This window comes from Phalangium opilio, unplaced genomic scaffold, assembly GCF_054372755.1.
Source record: "Phalangium opilio isolate 3A_F unplaced genomic scaffold, DU_Popi_V2 ptg000045l_1, whole genome shotgun sequence".
Lineage (NCBI taxonomy): Eukaryota > Metazoa > Arthropoda > Arachnida > Opiliones > Phalangiidae > Phalangium > Phalangium opilio.
This window is the reverse complement of record NW_028324168.1, coordinates 4,793,800-4,817,764: the sequence shown is the minus strand read 5'-3', so window position 1 is coordinate 4,817,764 and position 23,965 is coordinate 4,793,800. Positions and strand designations below refer to the sequence as shown.

Here is a 23,965-nt window from a genome sequence, read left to right as displayed (position 1 = left end):
GAAAATCATAACTCGAAAACAGTGTCCCTTAGGAGATAGAAGTATAGAACATTTTCGACTCAAAATTGATTTCCCATAGAACAAATAGCCCTTAATTTATGCATGCAGACTTATCAGAAACACCCTGTATTTCTAAAAAAACTATTTAGGCTCATAATTTAAAAAAATATTTGTCAACCTTATTTTTAAACTAAAACTCATATTGTAAAATGACCATCCCATAAAGATGTTTGGAAGAACTATAACAAAAATACGTGGGAGCCATGGGTTTGGCTAAAGCTTTATTTCGCAGACTAGCCTCGCATAAATAATGATGAATAATCTGTCCCTAAGGTGTAATGCCTGAAAACTGCGATATACTTGGGTTATTTGATTTGCGCTTGGCGAACCCACCAGCGGGGAAGATCATTTTTAACCGACAAAAACTTGGAACCTGATTACAAAGGACTCTAGCTTCCGTTTCCAGGCTTTTAACTTTTTTACTTTCTCTACTTGAAAAATCCTCTTAACTTTAAGGATATATTCTGAGAAAGAATTCACCCTTTTTTGAAAAAAAAGTAGTAAGGTTTTAAAAACCTCTACAGTTTCTGCATTTAGAAGGACATTTATTGATGTAAAACATCTATGATAATTCACTTGATACCCAATAAGATATACAAATATAAAAGAAAACTGATCTGAGATAATGCACGTGACCTGGATAAGCCAATGATAGACACTTACGATAATGATAAGACGAAGATCAATTTCTTCCGGTCGGGTCACGATTCAAATATTGTCCCAGTAATATATTTAACTTCTTTTAAGTATTCAAATTTAGACCTATATACTAAATCGACGTTGACTGAATATAAAGTCAAGTAGAGGTCACATTTTGATTTTTTTGAAAGGACTAGAGTACCTCATCAATTTTGGGGCGTCCGGTTCGAGTCCCATGGGCATATACACTTAACTCATCCTCTCTGCACGTACAACGCGCGATAAATTGAAAATTGCAAACCAAGGTCCCCTACTTCTTTACCTTTAACCCCTAACTCTAAGCCTAAAACCGAGGCTTATACCATCCCATTCGATCTCTCAAAGTCTCAGGCCATTCTGCCAATCGACAGAATTGTAACCGCGGGGGAATTGCAACCATTTTTCACTCGTCTTTTTCTACTAAAATACTTCTTGACTCCCGGAAACGCTTTAGTTAACGCTAAGCCTATAAAATATAGGTCTAAGTACTTTCCATCTTGGCTGAGTTAGTGCTTAAATATAATAATGGTCGAGAACTTAAGAAAATTCGCCTAATAATTTACAAGGTAAATTATGAACAGGGCCTGAATAAAAAAACTGAACTGAACCGTGGCATAAATTATCACTGAGCTGTGGAATGGGCCATAATTTATTTAGGGAAAGAGCTAGGGTTTGGGAATTCAAATACAGTACCGTGCAGGAGTGACAAGAAAAAAATGTGTTTACCGATTGTATGGGGTAGTTTCTCCAAACTTTCTTGTTCTTCTTTGCAACGGTTTCCTTTCACGCCAAACAGAAGACGGCTATAGCTTTTCTGATGGTATCGTTTTTCTTTCAATGGTGGTACATTGCTTGCTTACTCTTTTTTTTAGCATCTGAGTACGTAATTAATTCTTGAATAGGGTCTTTTGAATACTAAAGAGAAATTTTTTTATTCCCTTTTCTCGTCTATTTTTAATTGGCTTTTTAATTAAATTACTCATGTGTATACTTTAAAGATACTACTACAAAGATTTAAGTCTGTGTAAGCCTTGTCTCTGTTTGCGTTAAAACCGTTTTTTTTTCTTTATTTCTTTCTTTATCATTTTAACAAATTCAAATTAGTTTTATCACTAAATAAAGTCACTGACTTTTATCATAAGTTTATAAGATATTTTCAATAAGTATGAAACTACCTATGCTTCGTAATGCTTGAGACTTACAGCTCGAGCTAGTTCGAAGGAGAACGACAAGCGAGAATTGATTTTTTACACTCTTCCCTCTTATTATTAATTAGTCTGTACTAAGCCTTTGACAGCGCCTCTCCAGGCGTACGTCGCTTTACCTCGAATCTATGGCCTACGTTACTTCACGACAAGCTTATTTAAGATATCTTATGAACTTATGCTTTTATCAAATATACTTCGATTTAAGTTATCGTTAAAAAAATAAAATACGTTTTATTAGGAAGGAAAAAACACAGGAAATTCAATCAATTTCTTTTAAAGATTTCTGGGAAAATTTTATTTCTTCAATTGTGAGAAAATGTCTGAGGTTTGAAAGAAGTCAGGCAGGAAGTAGTTCACTTCCTAGATAGTTTGATTTTTATGAACCGCAAAAATAAATAGCCCGTCGCGTATATCCATTTAGGTTCTTTGTAAATACCCCGCCCCTTGAAACTTCTCTGTTTGATATAAGACACCGTTTTTGTGGTTTTTGTATATACATCGACAAAACGTGCACGCCCCCAGTTTTCCCCAGTAGGTTTTTTCCTTTACGATTGGGTGAAGATTCAAATGGTACCTTTATAAATCTTTATTTGTGTAAAATTCCAGTCTAGGGGGTTCTGGGAAAATGAATTTGGGCATGTAATAAAAAATAAAATGAATGTGGAAGGGAAAAAGCAGACGAGTGGAAGAATTGGCTCGGTTCGTGAGTTATAGTTTGAGAACTTGGAGATAGTGAGGCCCTATAGCGTAGAAATTAAAATGCACGGGTGATATTTTGGCCAAGGTATTCTTAGTAGCTGTATGCATTACTGTTTATACTAAAATTATACAGAAACAAAATGAATGTATAATTTATTTTTTCTCCTCTCTCTTTCAGGATGAAATCTTTATAAATATATCAAATGCCTATTCTGAATGACACACTTACTACAACTATATACACAATCCATTCAAATTCGGTAAGTGAAAATTTTTCGATGTATTTTTTTTTAAATAAGTGGAGAGATCTATTACTTCGTTCTATGGACTTGGGGTTGGGGTAAACGATGCCATCTTTTATAAGCGAGCGTACTGGCAAGATAAGTTGTCGAGTGTCCCATTCTATTACCCTTATTGTTTCTATTTGTTCGAACGTGAGGGCGTATAAATGGAGAATACTTGTCTTCCTCATCATCCTCGGAGGACGCATCATTATCCGTCTTCAATTCACTTTGCTCTTTCCCAATCCCTCCCCATCTCTCTCTCTCTCTCTCTCTACAAAACTCTCCCGGAAGAGCAAAAGTATCTAGGATGGGATGTTAGGATCATGGGGATGAAAAGAGAAAAGATGGAAAGAAAAAAGACCCCCAAAAAACTTATGAAGATTAATCTGAAATTGGAACAAAAATACGAGGGAAAATTTTCTCTTTCTTTTTTTGGGTGTTTCACTTGGTTTTGAAATCCACTTTCCTTCTGTACAGGGTGTTTCGTTTCTGATAAGCCAGGACCATAAATTAAGGTGGAGTGTTCTTTGGGAAATCAATTTTGAGTCGGAAATGTTCTATACTTCTATCTATGACATTTTGCCTCAAGGGACACTGTTTTAGAGTTAAAATTGTCCAGAGATTTTTACGGATGATCCCTTAAATTTAATTAAGCCCATAGAACCATAGATTTTTGGAAAACCCTGTATTTCCATTAAGGATAGGCAACAAATTCAATCTTTGGCCAAATATCTCATTGTAGCCAATTTACAAGCCTCTACAATGTATTTCTCTAACCGAAATACTTAACAACTATATTTGAAGACTGTCAAACACCCCACAGCGTCTCGTGCTAATAAGTCAAGGCTCTTTTCCCTTGTTTAACCCTCTCTCTCTCTCTCTCTCTCTCTCTCTCTCTCTCTCTCTCTCTCTCTCTCTCTCTCTCTCTCTCTCTCTGTGTCGTACGCGTTCCACTCCCTGAAGCAAAACGCGATCCTTTAATCAAGGAAGGTTTTAATTAAGTATTTCCGGTTAGGCTTAGCGACGCTATGAAGGAAAGGGTGACCCGCAGTGTGATTGTATATCACGAGAGATTTAAATTTGATGCTATGCCCAGGAATTAAGCTTTGCCGTTTTACCAATGAATCAAGATATTTTAACTCTTAACTAAATGGACTCGTGTAGTACTAAAGCTCCATGCCCACTGGCAAATACAACGGAAACTAGTGTACATGGTTTAAAACTAAAGCTTTTATTTCAACGAAAACGCAACAAAAGACTTTGTTATATGTAAAACACGTAGAAATTAAGTTAAGCGCCTGTAAGTTGGCTGTGGCACGAACACCAGTGTATTGCGGGTTAAACATTTCTACAGGCGCTCGTAGGATTAACATGGGCGAGTTTACCCCTGAAAGTTGGCTATTTATGAAAGCATTAGTTTTAAATCATATTATCATAAGTTTATAAGATATGTTCCATAAGTATGTCACTACCCATACTTCGTAATGTTAGAGGCTTAATGAGAGCTAGTTCAAGAACGACGTGAGAATTGACTACACTCGGTTTTGCAGTCCATCCTCCTCTTTAGTCTGTACTAAGCCTTTGACAAGGCCTCACTACGCGTCGCTTTACAAGAATCTATGACGTTTCACCTACGTCACTTCATGAAAAGCTCTCATTAACGAGTGACACACTTATGGAACATATCTTATAAACTTATGATATTAAATATTGAAGGCTCTAAAATATTCTCAGAGATTTGTTTCCATTTTTCTTAACTTAATATTGGTATTTAAGAATTGTTAGTGCGACCTTACTTTGCGATATTCGTTAAGCCTTTGTTTTGTTTTTGAATTTTGAAAATAATATACCTTGGTGACCCTAAGGCTTAAGAAAAAGTAGGCCTAATTCCGTGCCCGTCTTTCTTTAACGGAAGTAAACTAAAAGATCTTGAACCTGTATGGAAAGAAAAAGAAAAAGTCGACTCCGGACGACGGGTATAGTCTGTATAGAGTGATTGGACGATAGGTCAGAGCGTGTAGTTTTAATTGGACCACCGTCCGTCCTTCGCTACCCCGGATACCTCGTGCTACTTAAGTCTATAGAGAGTTGCCTGCCTTTGGAAGCTCTACAGGATTAGAGCCCACTTTCGCTTTAAGACCTCTGTCTCTAACATTTTTTTTCTCTCTCGTGGACTTTTTCTTCGGGGGCCTCTATTAGTACCGGTACCATTATGATTGTTCAAATTAAGTCGATACTGAAGCCAAGGCTTAACGAGATTCGGGGAATTTATGGGGCCATGTAACGAGTTAAACGTGACAAAGGCTATACGGACAGTCTTAGACGCTAACGGAAACTTTCGACTTCATTTATGTTGTTCTTACTTTGGCATCGCACCGTGATATTGTGTAGCTAGAATTCAACGTGGTAGTGTTAACCCTAGTTGGGAAAAGTGTATGGTAACACCTGTAAGTTGAAGTAAGAATGTGTTGTACAGGTGTTATTGATTATTGTTATGTTTAAGTTGTTTAGCATTCGTAAATTGGTTTCCTTCTTCAGCTTTTTAAGAAGAAGTCCAAGTGTGATTTAACCAAGGCCCATTTTTACTTCGAATTATTCGTTAAAGACGTGAAATGGATAATGTAGATATATAAGGACTGTACATTCTGTATGAGATGAACTGTCTTACACTTCTTTTTCACTTGAATATTGCACAGTAAAAATTGGCAATCGTGCTGGGAAAATCTTAAGGACGTCATATTCTACTAACTTAAACTTGGAGAGAGAAAAATTATTTGCATCTAATAAGAAAGATCCAATGCCTAATTTGTCTTTCTATTAGTAACCCCCTCTAATATTTAGCAGATTCCATGGTCAAGACCAGGAATCGTACCCTATATAGCTGGACACTTTATAGAAATAAGAAAGAAAATTCATTTGGGAATGTTGAACGCACGCGACTATGGTCTTGTTTACATTAAGGAAAACCCGTTCTCCCTTTTATTTGTAATAGGTCTTAATCAAAAGCATTAGAAGCTTGTTCATGCAATGAGAATCTAACCCTAGTTGAAAAGCTAAGTGTATATACTTGGAATACGTGATACTCATGACAAATTTAGGTTAAATGTGTTTACCGATTTTCGTGTCGGCGTTTTGCTTGCATTGTGATTATACAAAGTTTATTCTTGTTGTTGTTCTGGAAGACAACTAAAAAGTAGATAAGTATACAGGGTGTTTCTGATAAGTCTGCATTCATAATTTAAGGGGGATGTTCTTTGGGGAAATCAATTTTGAGTCGAAAATGTAACTTCCGTCCGGGCCACTTTTTTCAAGTTAAGATTGCATCCAGATTATTTTACGTATGACCCCTTAAATTCAATTAAGAAACTGATTTCAAGACAATGATTTCTAATTTAATTAAGGGGTCATCCCCAAAATACTCTTAAAATCATAACTAGAAAACAGTGTCCCTTAGGGTAAACAAAATGTCATAGATAGAAGTATAGAACATTTTCGACTCAAAATTGATTTCCCAAAGAACATCCCCCTCAATTTATGCATGCAGACTTATCAAAAACACCCTGTATTTACCGGTATCGTACCGATTCATATCTCTGAACGAGGCCTCGTGTTAGAGAAGACATTTGGTTGGCGCGAAAAAATAAAACAATTTTGAAGTTAAATTTCGTGAGATAAAAACGGAAACTAAACTTTTCTTTTCAAAATATATAACTTAACGCACCACCTATGAATTTTTTCCTCCTTTTTTATCCCTTAAATTAGAAAGATACGGTAGTCGGTACACGAGGAAAAACGTAACTGGAAAGAATTGCTTATCTCTCTGAGATGAAAAACCTTTCCTCCGGCCCCCAAAAATGTATATTAGGGATTAAATGAAGCAATGTTACCGTAGATATAACTGAAACGTACCTTTCTTTACACCGTTGTCAAAGGTACAAGAGGTACCTTCTCGTAACTACGAGTATTGACAAGTGAGTTCGTTCACAACCCGCGTCTCGTGCAAATGTATGTAAACGCTAAAAACAAATTTTCACTTCGCTATATCCAGTCCGTGTCTGCTTTGAAAATAAAAGTTCGTAACTTAAAGTTGGTAATAAATCCCAGGAAATTCTAAGGTATACCTGTTTGAATAAATGCATTTTTTTCTAGTTTAGACTGGGAGGAATGAGGTAAAATGGAGTCGAAATTATGATGGGTGACCTGCGGCATGCACTGAAACTCTCCCAGTGTACCTTGCGCACGCCCCAATCCTTAATATGTAGGCGATTGTTAAGTGCTGCCGCCTAGCGACATTGTATTTGTATGAGAACAAGCTTCTTTTTTTTAAGGCACAGGGGGGCGTCCTCTACGATTCCGTACTGTAAACGCTGAGGATGCTGGGAGGACTTCTGATTGGGTAAGCGGAGGTCTGACGTTTTAGTAGGAGGAGTTTATCAATTACTGCCTTCCATTCATCCTATTTCTTCACTTCCTTTTACTTCCATTTGCATTTGATGTTACTCGTTTCTTTCCTTTTAAAATTGAAGAAGTAGAACTTTTGTGTATAGTTGTTCAACTTGATATAGTCAACAAAGAAATATGGCGTAGACGTTAGAAAGAGTGTAACCATCTCGAGCTTTGTTATAATTAATTGAAATTCCTTGAACGTAATAGAAATAGTGTGAAAAAAAAGAAGTGGTAAGATGAGAAGTATAGCCACAAGGAGAAAGTGAGAGAGAGAGATGCAAATGATAAAGTGGGAGAATTCTTGGATGGGAAAAGATAAGATGTCCATGGAATGGAAAGAAAGGGAGGGAGGGAGATTTAACAATTTGAATTTCATCGACTGATTCTCATTTACGATACACGGTATAATGTGTCTTGGTGCTATTTAATTATGAATTTTGCATATAGATGAAATCATTTCCGTTCGAGACGCTATATTCGTTCGAGAGAAATTGTTGAATTTTAATGGAAAATAGTATAGTATAGGTTAGTTCTGAAGAATAGACCATTCCACTAATTGGCCATATGTCTAATCAGCGCCACTAGCGGATGGTCTGAAAACTACTCGCATAGAGTCTAGGTATATTTAAGAGGGTTTGCAGAATTTCCGCCAGGTGGCTCGAACGCCGCGCCATCTGACGGAAATTCTGCAAACCCGCTTAAATATACCTAGACTCTATGGGAGTAGTTTTCAGACCATCCGCTAGTGGCGCTGATTAGACATATGGCCAATTCCATAAGTGAAGCAAACTCCACATGGTGGAGTAGGATCCATCCATGGTATTTCAGAAATTAATTAGTCTATTTTAGAATTATAATCCCTATATGATGCTACTTTGGGCAAGGAGAGGGGAAAGGGGGTCCATCTTGAAAAGATAAAGATGCCCTTGGTTGGTTTTTTTTTTTAAAAATGAGATAATTTTCCAGCTACTCGGGTTTCTGTCAAAACAATGAAAAGGTTGAAAGGAGATGAGAACCTCTCTTGGGTGGTAGTCAGTGTGTTAACTCGAGTCGGCCTGTATTCACGAATAACGTTGAAAGGTCAAGGAGGTTAGTCCCTAGGAAAATAATGAGACCTTTTCCCATCATACCACGCTCTGCTTCTTCTTCCTTCCATCTTTGAAAAAGATATATTCACTTCCTAATTGCGTGAATAGTAAAAAAAAAAACACGTTGAAGAAAAGCGGTAGCTGAGAAGGAATTTTTTTTTTTTTTGCGCTAGTCAGGGGAAAATTCTAATTAAGCGCCTAGCGCGTGAAAAGATGAAGCAACTAGAGTTGGACGGGAGAAAGGGTTTTTGGGCGGGAGATGGGCTCGCGCGGGAAAAAGGATTTAAGTCTTAACTCAAACCTTTTTTTAAGCATCTTTTCATAGAATTTTGCCCAAAAAGATTCAAATTAATATTCGGATGTTGTCATATCATAGATACTAGAAGTACGTTTAATGTTTGTAATATTTTTTGTAAATTCTTTTTCACCCTAAAGACTGCTAAAGGGAAACTTCAGGTAACAAAATATTATACCGTAACACTGCAGAAGACCCTTTTTCTAAATTTATAAGGAAAAATATTAAAAAATAAATGAATCATCTCTTATTACAAAATAATTAACATTTAATTAGTCTTAAAACTAGGACTACTGTGCCACCATTGCTGTAATGGCGTCTGCTAAATCGAACCTTACATCTCTCAGCCTGTGAGAATTCAACCAATCCCGTGGGGTAAGGGGTTCGATTTAGCAGACGCTCCTTCCCACATATCTTTAAGATATCTATCGTTATACGATGAGATGTTTTGCTTTAGTGACGTCTGCTAAATCGAACCTTACATCTCTCAGCCTGTGAGAATTCAACCAATCACGTAGGGGTAATAGGTTCGATTTAGCAGACGCTCTTTGTAACATATCTTTAAGATATCTATCGTTACACTAAGAGATGTTTTGCTTTGGTGGCGTCTTCAAAAATGCGGTGTCTTTTGCTCCACCCCCTTTTGCTTCTTAAACATTAAACATATGTTGCGTTGATTAATTAAAATAGTGACCGAGTGCGAAATATGTAGATTCCCCCATAGGAATTGAGAGCTTTCATCTCCAAAGAGCTTTACAGAGAAATTCAATTAAATTTCTCCGGGTTTAGTCGTCACTTTTCCCTTCTCTCAGACGTCTCTCTCAAAACGCTGTCCCGAATTTAAAGGGATCAAACTTCAAAGTTGAAACTTTTCCCCGCCTTTTCTATATATATATATGCGTAAATTTTGAAAAATTAATGCCAGCTAATTGATCCTAATCTCTAAAATCAATTGTTAAATTCATTCCACTGATGTAGTTTTCCATGGAAACTGGATACGAATTTCTCCGCGTTAAAATTATAACGAAGATAAGCAATTAGATATTTTGAAAGTTTTGTTAGGTTCTGGAAGGGTGTAGCTTATTCATTGGGCCATGAAACTAACCGTTATTCATTCCTGCTTTTATTAAATATACGAGTTCCTGATCATTCTTTTTCGTGATTGAAACTTTGATTGGTGGCCAATTATTTTAGTTAGAAAAACAATCATTAAATTCTTTCAATGGACGACTGGTAATTTAATTGGTCGAGCCTAGAGTAACCCAAAGCGCCCCCAGCATGAATGACTTTATTATGCCCTTGCAGGAACCATGGGACTTTAGAAAAGTCACTCAGTAATGACTTTGAAATACAATAACCTCCCCTGGAGTCTGTGAGTCACATAGACAGGAAATCATTGGTCTTTGTGATTTTTCTAAATCAATTTTGATAAATTCTTATTACTCCTTGTGTGTCCCTAGCCCTCTCCCCCCTATTTTTTTCTTTTTATAAGATTATAGTTAAGGCAGGGGGGGTAAAAAAGAGGTTGGGTTGGGTTGGAAATGTTGTGGCCCATTCAGGGCAGGACGGGGATAGTCATGGTCTCTCCGTTCCGACCAGCGTCTGACTGTAATTTCCGCCGGAAGTAGCTACCGTCTTCTTTCTTCCGCCCCAATCGAGAATTCGACGGACGGAACAACAACTAAAGCTATGATGTTTCCACAGGCTTTGGTAATACCAGACAAGGCTTAGGGATATGGTCGAAATTTAGGCTTAGCCCCCGTATTCTTTACATTCATTGGTTGATAAAGGATGGGTTTGTTGGGTTGGGGGGTGCACCGTCGTCTCTCGGGGTTGATCTCTCCTCTCTCTCTGGACGTGAAACTACCGCCAAAACTGGAACAGCGTGTAGAAAAAGGCATTTTTTACTTACCCTCTCTCTTACTGACGTGATGGTCATATTTTTCTTTTAAACTCTCTGAAAGATGAAATGTTGTTCGAAATTTTTTCCTTAGGTTTTTTCAGTCAGGTCAGGTCGCTCTTGGGTTTCGAAATCTTATCTTCCATACTCATTTCTAGTAACTAGTACGTTCCTGGTGGGTTGGTTTGCCCCTAAACTTTACTGTGCTGCGTGTGAAACACTTCTACAGGGGTTGTATTGAAAATACATTACGCGTTTAACCCCTGAATGATAGCTTCCCCTGTAAGATTTTCTTTCAAAAAAAATAATTAAACCAGTTTTTTAATTAAACTCTTTTTATAACCCATTTTCGCCGGGTTAATTTTTTTTAGTTTTTTTATAATCGTATTTGTTTTTACAAAAAAGGAAGAAAAACAATTTAAAAATTGTCTTGTTTTTAACAATACTGTACAAGATAACGCATTTAACTCTCTCTTTTTTTAATATTTTTTTGTATTTGTCGAATTTGCTTTTCTAATTTTACCCCTCGTCTTTTCTTTATGATAATCTTAATTTAATTTTAAATATCAATTTAATTTGTTTTGGGAAAATAATATTCCTAAAACTTCGTTGAAGATACGAATACAATTATATTATTAAATCATCGAATTAATTAATGACTTAAATACTAATTAAAAATAAACACACAGTTTAAATTAAATTGTTTGACGACCCCAACCTAGATGTGAGCGGCTTTGTTTTTTATTTCATTCGATGTTTAAATCGAATTTAATTAAAGATTAAACCCCCGAAAGTTAATTGGAAGCACAGAATAGACATCACCAAAAATTTTATAATTAAAACCACCGTTTTTTTATAAATATTAAAATAATCAAATTAATTAAAATTAATTAATTAATAATCACGAGGAAGATTTAATTTTTTTGGGAGGGTTTGAATTTTTGGTTTTCTTTTGTAGGTAGTTGCAAAAACCGCGAAATTTTCCCATATTTTTTTTTCTTATATTGTTTAAAAAATTGCTATACCCTAAATGTTTTGTTTTTGTTAAATATTTGACAGTTTATTAGTTATAGTTTGTTTTTTAGGAAAAGGGGAGGGGTTATTAGACGGGTGATTAGGTCATTTCGCGCGCGCATTTCTTCTAATTAATGTTTTTTTTTTTTGTTAATTTGTTAATTATGCCGTTGCAATTATTACCGTGATGCGTAGTCCGTTTGGTTAATTCACTGAATTTTGTTAATTGTTTTTTGTTTTTTTTGGTTAATTTTAATTAATTTAATTGAATTGAAAGTTAAGTGGCAGTTTCTTCTTGGTCAGTCATTCGGCTCTTAAGTCTATTGTCCTCAGGCACTTGTTGGTAAACCCATTGGAAGACCGATGTATCGCGCTTCTTGGAGTTTAGCTTGGCTCGCTTCTTCCTCCGGACCGTTTTACTGGCCGGTGGTGGCAAGGTTAGGGTCTTTCGTTTGCTAAGACTACCGGAACACCCTTCCTCGCAATCTTCTCCCGTGTCCGAAAGGTCATCCTCGCCGGCCTCCGTGACGTAGCCGCCTCGTTGAAGGTCGGCCGGTTCTCCGGAACCCTCGACTCTAATTTGAAGGTCGATGATTTCGGCGTCAAAGGTGACCGAGGGTGTCCTTTTGGACGTTTTGTTGATGGTGTTCCCCGGATGTTCCGCTGGCGTCTCGATCTCCGCTGCTGGTACCGGATTGGCAACTGCTAGCGAGGGTCGAGCTAGCGGTAACATCGCTGCTGCCGCCGCTTCCGCTAGGGAGACAGCGGGGGGAGGCGGAGGGCTCGGGAAACGGAGATTGCAGGCTAGGTGCTCGCTCGCCACGTTGAAGGCACGCCTTGGGTCAAATACGATAAGAGTGAGGTTTGATCCGAGACGCCTTGAAGGACAGTCCGAAGCAGAGCAATAATAGCCCTACTCCGGACGCCAAGATATATAGCGACCATGATAATTCGCAGTCACCTGAAATTAAATAAATAAAACACTTTAACCCTTGCCTCAAGGTCAAGGTCACGCTGCTACGTATCTTCTAGGTCACAAAAAAGAAGCAATAAAGATTTGACCTCCATGTCCCCCTGTTATTGCTCCATGCTTTTGATTATATACACGCAAACCATATCCCGAAAATAATTGGTTATTCTTTTCTTGGTAAACTTCGAAGTGTAAATTTCTAGTTCACCACACAATACTATCTCATCTTTCTATTCATCGCCCTGACTTGGGTATGAGTTGTGGAAAGACTTTTCTTTTTCAAACTTCGTCAGTGATTAATAATTGGAAGCCCAGCTAGCTAGCTAGCATCAACAAAACCAAATCCTCATTATTTGCAAAGAGTGAAAAATTGTATTTTGTTATTACTTTGGTGGGTGGGTTATGTGTAGTTAATAAATAAGTGCCTTTGCACGCTGCTTCTAGAATATTATTATCCCCTTTGGGGAATTTCTCAGAAAGCGCCTAGCTAATAATAAAAAGCGGAAAATAATGGAAATTAGGATCTCATTATATTAGTAATATCGATAAAAATCTTGGGCCCATTGCCGCTGCATTCCCCTTCGAGTTTTTCCATTCCTCTTTGTAAAGAGAGAGAAAAAAAAAACAAAGAAAAAACTTTCTCTTTCTCTTTGGCAAATGAGATAGGAAAATTGTATTTTATCTACGCGCCCCCTACTGGCACAAAAAAAACCGGATAGAATTTTGTTATAGGCTCATGAACAGACAAGGAGAAAATTGGGAAAATTACTTTTTGTTCTATGAGAAAATCCTGATCGAAATTCTAACCACTTTTCTACCATATTTCTAACACTAAGAATTTTTTAGTTTAATTTGAAAAAAGTATATATTATATAAGTCTACCAAATAATATATATGATTCTAAATTATTAGGAATACATATAGCTATTTGGAATCATCGTGCTCAAGTACAGGGTGTTTCTGATAAGTCTGGGCCATAAATTAAGGGGATGTTCTTTGGAAAATCGGTCTTGAGTCGAAAATGTAACTAATATCTCCATTTTGTTTCCCCTAAGGAGCACTGTTTTCAAGTTATTATGATTTTAAGAGTGTTTTAGGGATGGCCCCTTAATTAAATTAGAAATCATTGTCTTGAAATCAGTATCTTAATTAATTAAATTTAAGGGGTCATCCGTAAAATACTCTAGATGCAATCTTAAATTGAAAACAGTATCCCTTGTGGTAAACAAAATGGAGATAGAAGTCATATTTACAGCTTAAATTGGTTAATTCCCAAGATTTTATATTTCTGGGTTTGACGAAGATTGGGTTGGTTTTTTTGGCCTCAAAGAAAAACTATATAGTTTTCGGATACCACTTGGTTTAAATTGATTCCGTTTGTATACTTTTGGGAAATCAACTAGATATGTTTTAGGATAAGTTGAAGCAAACTAATCCAAGCTACATCTTAAGTTACCCCGAAGTTACAGGACGGGGTTCATATGTGGTACGAGATTTCCTCAATAAGGCACTATACTTGATTGATGTAGCTGTATTTCTTTAAACTCATGTGGTGGACTTTAACTTCCGGCTTTTCTAGCTTTGACCTGGATGTTAAATTTAACACAAACAAAACACGAGTGGAAACATGGCTATAAGTTTGTGAGGCCCAAAGTTTCAATTAAAGCTTAACATCGATTTTATAATTTGAACTAGTTCGCAAATTGAACTAAAAAACACGAGAAGCTATTAAAAATGCATAGTATTTGTCTTGTTATTCAATGACTCTCAATTTAAATGAAAGGTAAATTTGTTAAAGTTTAGTCACGGAAGTAATCTCAAAACAAGCTATGTTTGTCTCTCCTCTGTTTAAAAAAAATTAAACAGTCGTGTAATTAAGGCTGCAATAAATCTACTAAGACTTGTCCGGCCGTTGGCGTAATTAAAGCTATGGTATATTTTCTTTGAACTGACCAATAGTCTAGTCACTTTTAAGCAATTGTATTGGAAGGTGAAATTTGTTTCACTTTAAAACTACAGCGTGTGATAATAGCCAGTAACTTGATATACCATTTGATAACAAAGTCATTCATTAATTTAAAACGAATAAGATGAAAATCGCGACTGCTTTGGTGTCTTTCTTTTTTCTCTTTTACGACATCTCCCTTTGTTTCTGTTAGTTCCAATTTCCCAGACGGGAAACTTTTGTTACATATTGGAAAAGAGAAGATCCCCTAGAGTGAGGGTAATATTCAACATAACCTTAGACCAAAACCGAATTAAAACGTGCCTTAATCATACGCTTTCTAACAATGAAAGGATATGTTGATACGCGTCTGTTTTAGTCAGAATCTAGATTCATATTTGAATAAAGGCAAATGAGGGAGGAGGGGAGTTATAATTTTGTGCCTTCATTGCAGACCTGGCTGGAGAGAATGGGTATACGTGGAAGCTAGGCTTTCAGGTTAAAGCGTGCCTTACTAAGGCTTAACGCAATAACCGTTTATTTTGCCCGCAGTGCTTAATGCTTTGGTTTCCATGAAATTTATGTCCCTTGATGGTTATAACGGGGGGAAAATGTTATTAAAGATCAATTAGACAAAATCCCTGGGGGTATTACCGACGCGATTAAGGATTTGTTGATGATGAAACTTTGCCTTTAATTATTCCGTGACGTAGACGTGTGTAAAAGGGAATTAAGCCTTGGGTTTATTTAAATTTTGACTTTGATAAATTAATATATTTGCTGGGAGTCCAGTCGTCCTAAAAAATGCTAGATTTTTGAACCTGTCCTATATTATCCTATAATTTCATGAAAGGTCCTATAATATTCTATACTTTTTACTTAGTCGAAGTTTTCTTATATTTTAGCATAAAATTTCTCAAGATTTAGCTCTTTAGTATATCTTTCCTATAAAAACACATTTTTTCTCCTATAAAATCCTATAATTCCTGGAAACAAATACCTATTTTTTCCTATAAGGAATGGGCTCTCTGTTCAGTATCTTTAGAGGTATTACTCCATGGAATTTGTGAGGTTTTCGGTCATAAATTGAATATAGATCAATATATAAAGATTACACGTGAGTTATGATCACAGAAGGAATCAAATTAGGGCTTATTTTTATAAGATAAAGGGCAAGTATATTAAAAACCCTTTATCACACGTCATCAACAACTAACTACTTCTCTCATAAATCCTTCTCTTGGGTCTTTCGTATTCGTTTGAGATTGATTTCTCGAAAGAGCGTTTTATACAGCTCGAACTTCAGCATATATCAAGAAAGTATTCGGTTTTACCATGAATATTGCTTCGAAAATCATTTCTACGTTGGTAAAACCATGGATTTATAATAGAAGCTTACGCTTCATGGATATTTCACTCACCTTAAAACGCGCACAACATTTATTCCTCGTCTGAAATGGCGCGAGCTAGTACCAGCCTGGCACAAGCGTTTGTGACGTAGAATTTGGGGCAAACTCAGAGGGGGTGGAAGTTTTTCACGCATTCGAGTTTTAATTTTGAATAGCGCGCGCGAAATAATTTTTTTAAAAGCGCGAGCGCACGCGCGCCGAGACAAAAAGTTTGCCTCAATTTCTACGTCATCAGCCCCCCCCCCCAGTCCCCACCGCGCGAATTTTTATGACATAAATGTGTTTAAAATCGAAATGCCTTACTGAAGGCTACAGTGAAATATCCATGAAGCGTAAGCTTCTATTATAAATCCATGGTAAAACATCATTCTGGCATATACAGGTTTTTTTGATAAGTCTGCATTGCATAAATTAAGGGGGATGTTCTTTGGGAAATCAATTTTGAGTCGAAAATGTTCTATACTTCTATCTCCATTTTGTTTGGCCTAAGGGACACTGTTTCAAATCGAGTTATGATTGCATCCAGAGTATTTTACGGATGACCCCTTAAATTTAATTAATTAAGAAACTGATTAAGACAATGATTTATAATTTAATTAAGGGGTCATCCCTAAAACACTCTTAAAAATCATAACTCGAAAACAGTGTCCCTTAGGGCAAACAAAATGTCATAGATAGAAGTTACAACTTCGATTCAAAATTGATTTCCAAAAGAACATCAATCCCTTAATTTATTATGGCAGACTTATCAGAAACACCCTGTATATCTAAAGACGTTGAGAAAACCGAACTGAAATTCTTGAGCGTATTTATATCCATCCACATAACGTTATAACGATAGACGTAAGTTGGTTGGAAAAGAAAAATCCTTCGACATATATATATAGAATATAATATAGGGTTTTAGTAAGTAAGTTATAGAAAACGTATAACGTAACGGTCCGGTCATGTGGCATATGGATTGGCAAGGGTTTCTTACCTAATCGATAAGCATCGGATGTCCCTCCACAAGCTTCTTTGACTTCTCTGCTGCCCCAACCGTGCGGATATAACACTCCACCAGAGATTATTAGGAGAGCTAGAAGAGAGAGAAAAAAAGGAACCAATATAATCTCGGCATTAATCCTTCCAAAATCTGATGCTTCCTTATATACTATATACCATTTTCCCCCTTCCCCTTTCCTTCCATGCCTACAATGACTTATGAACTGTCCCTACTGGGCGAGGGGTAACCTCTGGGCTATACTCTCTGAGTCTCTAGGGGGAAAACGACAAATAATTTATCAACTACGTCAGGGACTAAGGGTAGCAGGGTTCATACAAACCTGGAAAACCTGGAAAAATCAGGGAAATAAATAGTTGACAAAAACCTCAGGGAAAACTCAGGGAAATTTCGAATTTTTAGTCAAATAGGGGCCGAGTAATTAAGCAAAATGTTCGTGATCATACCCTCCATAGGATTAACATTATACTATATCTCTCTGGTTATATCAGAGATACGGGGATGTCATTTGATTATGTAATAGTCCTATTTACCCCCTCCCCCTCCTTCGTTAACATTTGCTCCATAGGATACTCCATATACGGGAAAAACCTGGAAAATTCTGGGAAGTATATGGGGAAAAACCTGGAAATCTAAGGGAAATTTGTTTTCCAAAAGTTGTATGAACCCTGGGTAGGTACAACCGGTATATCCTGAGAAAAAAATATATCCTAGGCCTACACTTGCGAATTATAAAAAAAAAAGAAACCAAAAAGGTTGGCGCGCGCTTCAAGTTTCTTCTTGTGCTTTACTAGATTTTTTTACTTTTTCTTCTGTTGGTGTTATGGGCTGTAGGATTTATGGATAAGTCCATGGTAGGGTTTTTATGTGTTTCTTTCTCTCTGCTGTGATGGGGTGTGATGCGCTCTCAGTGTTTTTTATTTTATTTGTTGTTGTATTTTATTTTATTTTTATTTTTTTTTTATTTTTTTTTTTTTTGAGGTAAAATGTTTGTTTCCAAAAAAAGTTAAGCCCTTCTTGAAACTTTACGAGTTTAGACTTAAGTTCCGTATTTTTATTTGAATTTAATGATGGATGTTTGCAGCTTGAATTAATGTTTACTATACCTATGTTTTAATTAAGATGTAAAGTAATTTTCGAAATTATGAGAAGTGATTAATCAATCGTTACTTTGCACTGTTGATTTATTTTCTGCACTTTAATTTAGAGTAATTGAGATACAGATTTATAATTAATGTTTACTATACCTATGTTTTAATTTAGATCATGTAAAGTAATTTTCAAAATTATACGAAGTGATTAATCAATCGTTACTTTAAACTGTTGACTTATATTTAAATTTATATTTTAATTTAGAGTAATTGAGATACAGATTTATTTTTTGAAATTCTATTTGACTGGAATCTTATTTGCCATTGCAAGGATCAATTCATAATATTTGCAGAAAAGGGTTAGCTAGGCCTAATTCTTCTCAATGTGTAATACCCATAATATTTATCAAATTCTTTGGGAAAACGAAAGTTTCCTTCATCCTAGTTTAATTGAAAATTAATGGGAGTTTTGTTTGATAAGGATCTATAAAGTTCAGTGATGTTGAACATTTTCCCAAAATTTATACAGCCCTGGATATTTTTAAAAGTTTTCAACGAAAGTTCTCGACTCGAGGTCAATCTTTTAGTTGGGTTAGGGGATGGGAGGGGGGAGGCAGACTGTGCGTAAAATTTCATTCCCGCCATCCATAGAGAAGGAGCCTTTGTTATTCTAAAACTAGCCCCCCCCCCCTTTATTTTGAATTTTTGGGACGGAAGCGTCGGGTTTTGAGCCATGGGTTTGAAAATCCGTTCCTTGGGAGAAGGCGGACCCCAACCATTGAATATTTATAGGTAGGCCTGAACCGTTCGTGATGGACTATGGAAATATATGAAATTAGAATATTTGCTGCGGATTACTACTATATACCATCAAAAGGCACGTGCAACACCCTACCCGTTTCCCCTCCAGGTGGAACTCGCTTTCAACTTCTCTTGATTTTTATGCAAATTTTTCTTCAGGCGATTTTTCTAGTCAAGATATTATTATTATTATTATTATTATTATACTTATACAGGGTGTTTCTGATACGTCTGCATCCATAAATTAAGGGGGATGTTCTTTGGGAAATAGATTTTGAGTCGAAAATGTTCTATACTTCTATCTATCTCCATTTTGTTTGTTATAAGGGCTACTGTTTTCGAGTTAAGATTGCATCCAGAATATTTTACGGATCACCACTTAAATCTAATTAATTAAGAAACTGATTTAGACAATGATTTCTAATATAATTAAGGGGTTATCCCTAACACACTCTTGAAAATCATAACCCGAAAATAGTGTCCCTTGGGGCCATCAAAATGGAGATAGATAGAAGTTACATTTTCGACTCAAAAACTGTTTTCCCAAAGAACATCCCCTTAATTTATGGATGCAGACTTATCAGAAACACCCTGTATTTTTTAATTTTAAATGTATTTGGTCTAAAAATATTAGTAAGGCAGGCTTGGGATGTCCAACGATAAGCGGTTGGTTATTCATTATGTTTATTTATCTCTGAAAACTATTAGTAGAGTTATATCTAACAAACTAAGACCTGTATATTTAATATTGAACAGTCTGGTACGGTAAATAAACGACCCCCGGGTCGTCGAGCGCCAAAAATGACCGCCCATGTAATGTTTGAAATCTTTCAAACCTAATATTGGTTCGTAGGTGTTGAATGTCTAGACGGAAATAAACACGGGGTATAGTTTTGAAGGAGTTGTGATGTGTACATACATATAGGGAGCTAGGACATCATCTGTGTTTTTTTTCTTCTTGACTGTATAGTCTAAGCCCCCCTTTAATGGTATCTATCTATGTAGTTGAAAGGGACCTTTGGGACATACTATAGATTATGATGGTGGGTGGACACTATGCCATCATCGAAGGACGTTTATCGAAAACGTTTTGCTCAATTGTCTTCACGCCGTGTTAGCTTTAGCTTTCTTTTCTTCTATATACACGTCTTTTATGTGATATCTATCGCCTATAGAATAGGGGGAAGGGAAGAATTGACTTATCTCTCCCTACAACCTAGTTCCCCCAATAAGATATTCTTAGACTCCTGTTTATGGTTATCTTTGAATGGAATAAAATTTCAGTTAAGAATATTTCAGAAACTTGCTAACGAGTTTTCAGTCTACTGACGTAATTGTGTTATCTTGGAAAAGGGACGTTTATATTGGAGTAGAAATCATGACATTTTGACCTAAGGGTCACTGTTTAGAAGTTAAGATTGCATAAAGAGTATTTTACGGATGACCCCTTAAATTTAATTAATTAAAAAACTGATTAATTAAGGGGTCATCCCTAAAACACTCTTAAAATCATAACTCGAAAACAGTGTCCCTTATAGGGTAAACAAAATGGAGATAGAAGTTACTCTCAAAATTGATTTCCCAAAGAACATCCCCCTTAATTTCTGTTTCAGACTTGTTTTTAAATTACTATATTTAGACCCAAGCAAAGCTAAATAATTGTTATTAAATGTGTTACCACCGGCATTTTTACTAACAATTACAGTGTTACAAAATAATTTAATAGGTAGGCCTAACAACAATTTAGTTAGAACAAAACATAGTAATTTTCAGAGACTGAAAATATTTTGAAGCCAGGGGGGAAAAAAACTAAAATAATTATGAATCGCGCGTTAAATTAGGCCCAACCCATATACATTACAACGTTTATCTTAACCCTTTCTCTACATTTGGTATAAAATAACAGGAAAAAGGCGGTATAATTCAGAACACCTCTAGCACGCCGCGAAAAATGATGATTCTAGAGCATGCACCCGTAATCTTTTGTTGGTATAGACTTTCTCTCCGCCCTAGGCTTAGCTTAGGACCCCAACATTGCACTTTTGTTTATGAGCTCAAGCGGTTGAATGTCGTTTACAACGTAATTAACGTTACGTAAAACAAACCAAACCCGCAGCGCAACGAGAATTAGGTAGATTAAAAAAGGGGCCCAAAAATGATATTAGGTTTTAGGCGCGGACTTTGTGTCCTAAATTATGTGGAGAAGATTCGAGCCTGCCTGTCTTTTTCACCTTAAGCCTATCCGGAGAGAAATGAAATGTAATTGTTACAATGTAACCCTCGAATACATTCATGGGTGCAAAAGGCTTAATTGAATGAGATTTCTGTAACCAAATTATTATTGCAAATGGGGTAAAAGTTTACTTGTAATTTATTATCTCTGGTATATCATCTGACTAAGAATTTGTTTTACTATCCTGAATATTTAATTTAAGCTGGTTGGGTTTAAAGTAAATTAGACTAAATATTCCCTTTTTATTAAGGTTTGATTATATTAAATTTAATTTTACTAAATTTATTTATTTTTAAAAATAGTTTTTGGAACAAAATGAAAACATTGGTAACGCCTGTAAGTTGGCTTTTCCCTGAGCATTGGTGTGTTGCGGGTTAAACATTTCTACAGGCGCTCGTAGCGTAATGAGGACCCTCTGGAAAGCGGTGGCGGTCCCGGCCCTTACCTACGCTAATGAGGTTTTGTGTCTCAGCACTGCTACGCGTCGCAGACTTGATCAGGCCCAATTTTCCGTGGGAAAGGCTGCGTTGGGTGGAAATTTTATGACCTCTTATGGCGCCGTAAAAGGTGAAATGGCCTGGTCTACTTTCGAAGAAAGAGAGGCAAAAAGTAAACTCCGGTATCTGGGTAGGCTTATGTTTATGGCGGAATCGCGCGTTGCACAGCGGGTGTTTATATACGTCCGGGCGATGATCCGCAAGACACCGTGGTTAAAACGCGTAGAGTATTTACACGAGCAATATGGGGCCGGTTTGTCGCGAGGCGCTGTTGACTCCCTACATCTATGGTACAGCCGAGTTGATCAGGCGGTGGCTGAGTCTTCGCAGACACGATGGCGGTTAGAGCTCGCTCGCCATCCGAGCTTGAACCTATACGCTTTAAAGAGTAGCCCGGGCATAGAACCCTTTTATGACAACTCTCGGGCTAGTGGGTTTTTGTTCCTGGCTCGGTCTGGGGCGCTGCCCACAGCCGAACGGTTGTCCAGTATCTTTGGGCATGCAGAGCGTAGTTGCCCGCTCTGTGGAGCGGATAGGGAGGATGTCGCGCATGTAGTGCTAGATTGTCCAGCTTTAAGTACAGAGAGAGAACCGTACAAGACATTTGGGGCTGTTACGCTGGCTGATAGGCTGTCGCTTGGTGCTAATGTAGATGTAGCTGTAGATATTGAAATTGCTGGTATAACCAAATCTCTCTTCGAAAAATGGGCAAATGCTCGCCTCCAGCGCCCCCCTTAACCTGTTCTGTGATTTGGTGGTATTTTGTCGTCATAAAGAGTTATTTTGTTTAGTATACTTTCATAATTTTGTTGTAGTTTATTTAAATTTTTTCCGGACCTGTGAACCCAAATAAGAGGGTTCCTCCCTGTTACAAAAGGGATTGTAATTTTTTCAAGGGTCAATAAATCATTCATTCATTCATTCGTAGGATTAACATGGGCGAGTTTGCCCCTGTAAGATAGCTTCCCTTTGTATCTTAAAATAGCTTAAAATGCTTTTATAAAATTAATAGATTAATTTATTTAAATATAATTCACCATTAAATTTAAAATAAAAATTTTTTTAGGGTTCAATGAATCGACCTTAAATTTTTTTGATTGATTTACGTCAAATTATGAGCTATTTATGACAGACATTGATACCAAAACTAATAAAGTATCCCATAAAAACACTCCCCACATCACCAAATCTTGTAGAGACGCATAGCGAAAAGGAAAGGAAAAAAAACCCGCTACGATCTTCCGCTATTGTCAGAAAGGTGACAATTGGGTCGAGCTGGGTATAGATCCAACCCTAGCATCTCCCTTCTCCCCATCTCTCCCTCTCTCTAACGCTTCTTTTTCCGCCTAAATCCAATAAAACTCTTTCCTCTCTTATCCCCTTACGCATCCCTGAAACCCCGTAGACTTTCTCTTACTATATAGAAATAGATGAAACTGAAGTTGTTAAAACTGTGCAGGGTGTTTCTGATAAGTCTGCCATAAATTAAGGGGGATATTCTTTGGGAAATCGATTTTGAGTAGAAAATGTAACTTCTATCTCCATTTTGTTTGCCCTAAGGGACACTGTTTTCAAGTTATGATTTTTCAAGATTATTTTAGGGATGACCCCTAAATTAAATTTGAAATCATTGTCTTAATCAGTTTCTAAATTAAATTTAAGGGGTCATCCGTAAAATACTCTGGATGCAATCTTAACTCGAAAACAGTGTCCCTATTAGGTCAGAATGTCAAAGATGTAACATTTTCGACTAAAAATCGATTTCCCAAAGAACACCCCCCCCTTAATTTATGCATGCAGACTCATCAGAAACAACCTGTATATCAAAATGAAATTAAATAGCGAGGTAATTACAATATTCTTTTGAGATCTTCAAATTAATTTACACATAAAAAGAACCACGATGTCATACCAGTAGATATCGAATTTTTCCACTCTTAGGCAAAACTACGATGTAGACTTTATTCATCTTATTACACGTAATACTTACCAAGCCACACACTGGTTTACGAACACCCAAATACATGCGTAATATATATTTTTTTCTTTTTACCTTCCACATCGCTTCATTGGTTCGGTTCAATTCAACGGAGTGTGTAAAAGCTACGGTCTTGTTTAAAAATTATTGACGCGAATCGTCCATCCGAATTATGAATAAAAATGTGGTTTTTGCTTGGCTCTTGGCTCGTTAGAAAGCACTGGGGAACGCGGGGGGGGGGGGGGGAACTTCCTAGAATTAAGGGTTATAAGTATCGTTAGTGTATACGCTGGTCTTAAGCCTTGGCAAAGGACTATACTTGCTCGATTGATCGGTCACGCCGCTGTTTGCGCAAATTTTGGCCAA

The 23,965-nt window shown here is 36.7% G+C and overlaps 1 protein-coding gene and 1 long non-coding RNA gene across 4 annotated transcripts in view; one reads left to right on the top strand and one right to left on the bottom strand.

Annotated features, from left to right (window-relative positions):
* LOC149676928 (uncharacterized) overlaps window positions 1-23,965 on the top strand; it is a 195,881-nt gene that overhangs the window by 19,760 nt on the left and 152,156 nt on the right. For all 3 annotated transcript variants that reach the window (XR_016366552.1, XR_016366551.1, XR_016366550.1), the window contains exon 3: window positions 2,824-2,905. This is a non-coding gene — a long non-coding RNA (uncharacterized LOC149676928). The remainder of the gene's footprint in view (window positions 1-2,823; window positions 2,906-23,965) is intronic.
* LOC149676929 (LHFPL tetraspan subfamily member 6 protein-like) overlaps window positions 12,494-23,965 on the bottom strand; it is an 86,994-nt gene continuing 75,522 nt past the window's right edge. The window contains exons 2-3 of the mRNA XM_089837902.1: window positions 16,976-17,074; window positions 12,494-12,633 (exon numbers count right to left, since the gene is read on the bottom strand). Of these exons, the coding sequence (XP_089694028.1) occupies window positions 12,515-12,633; window positions 16,976-17,074 (218 nt within the window). The 3' untranslated portion in view covers window positions 12,494-12,514. The remainder of the gene's footprint in view (window positions 12,634-16,975; window positions 17,075-23,965) is intronic.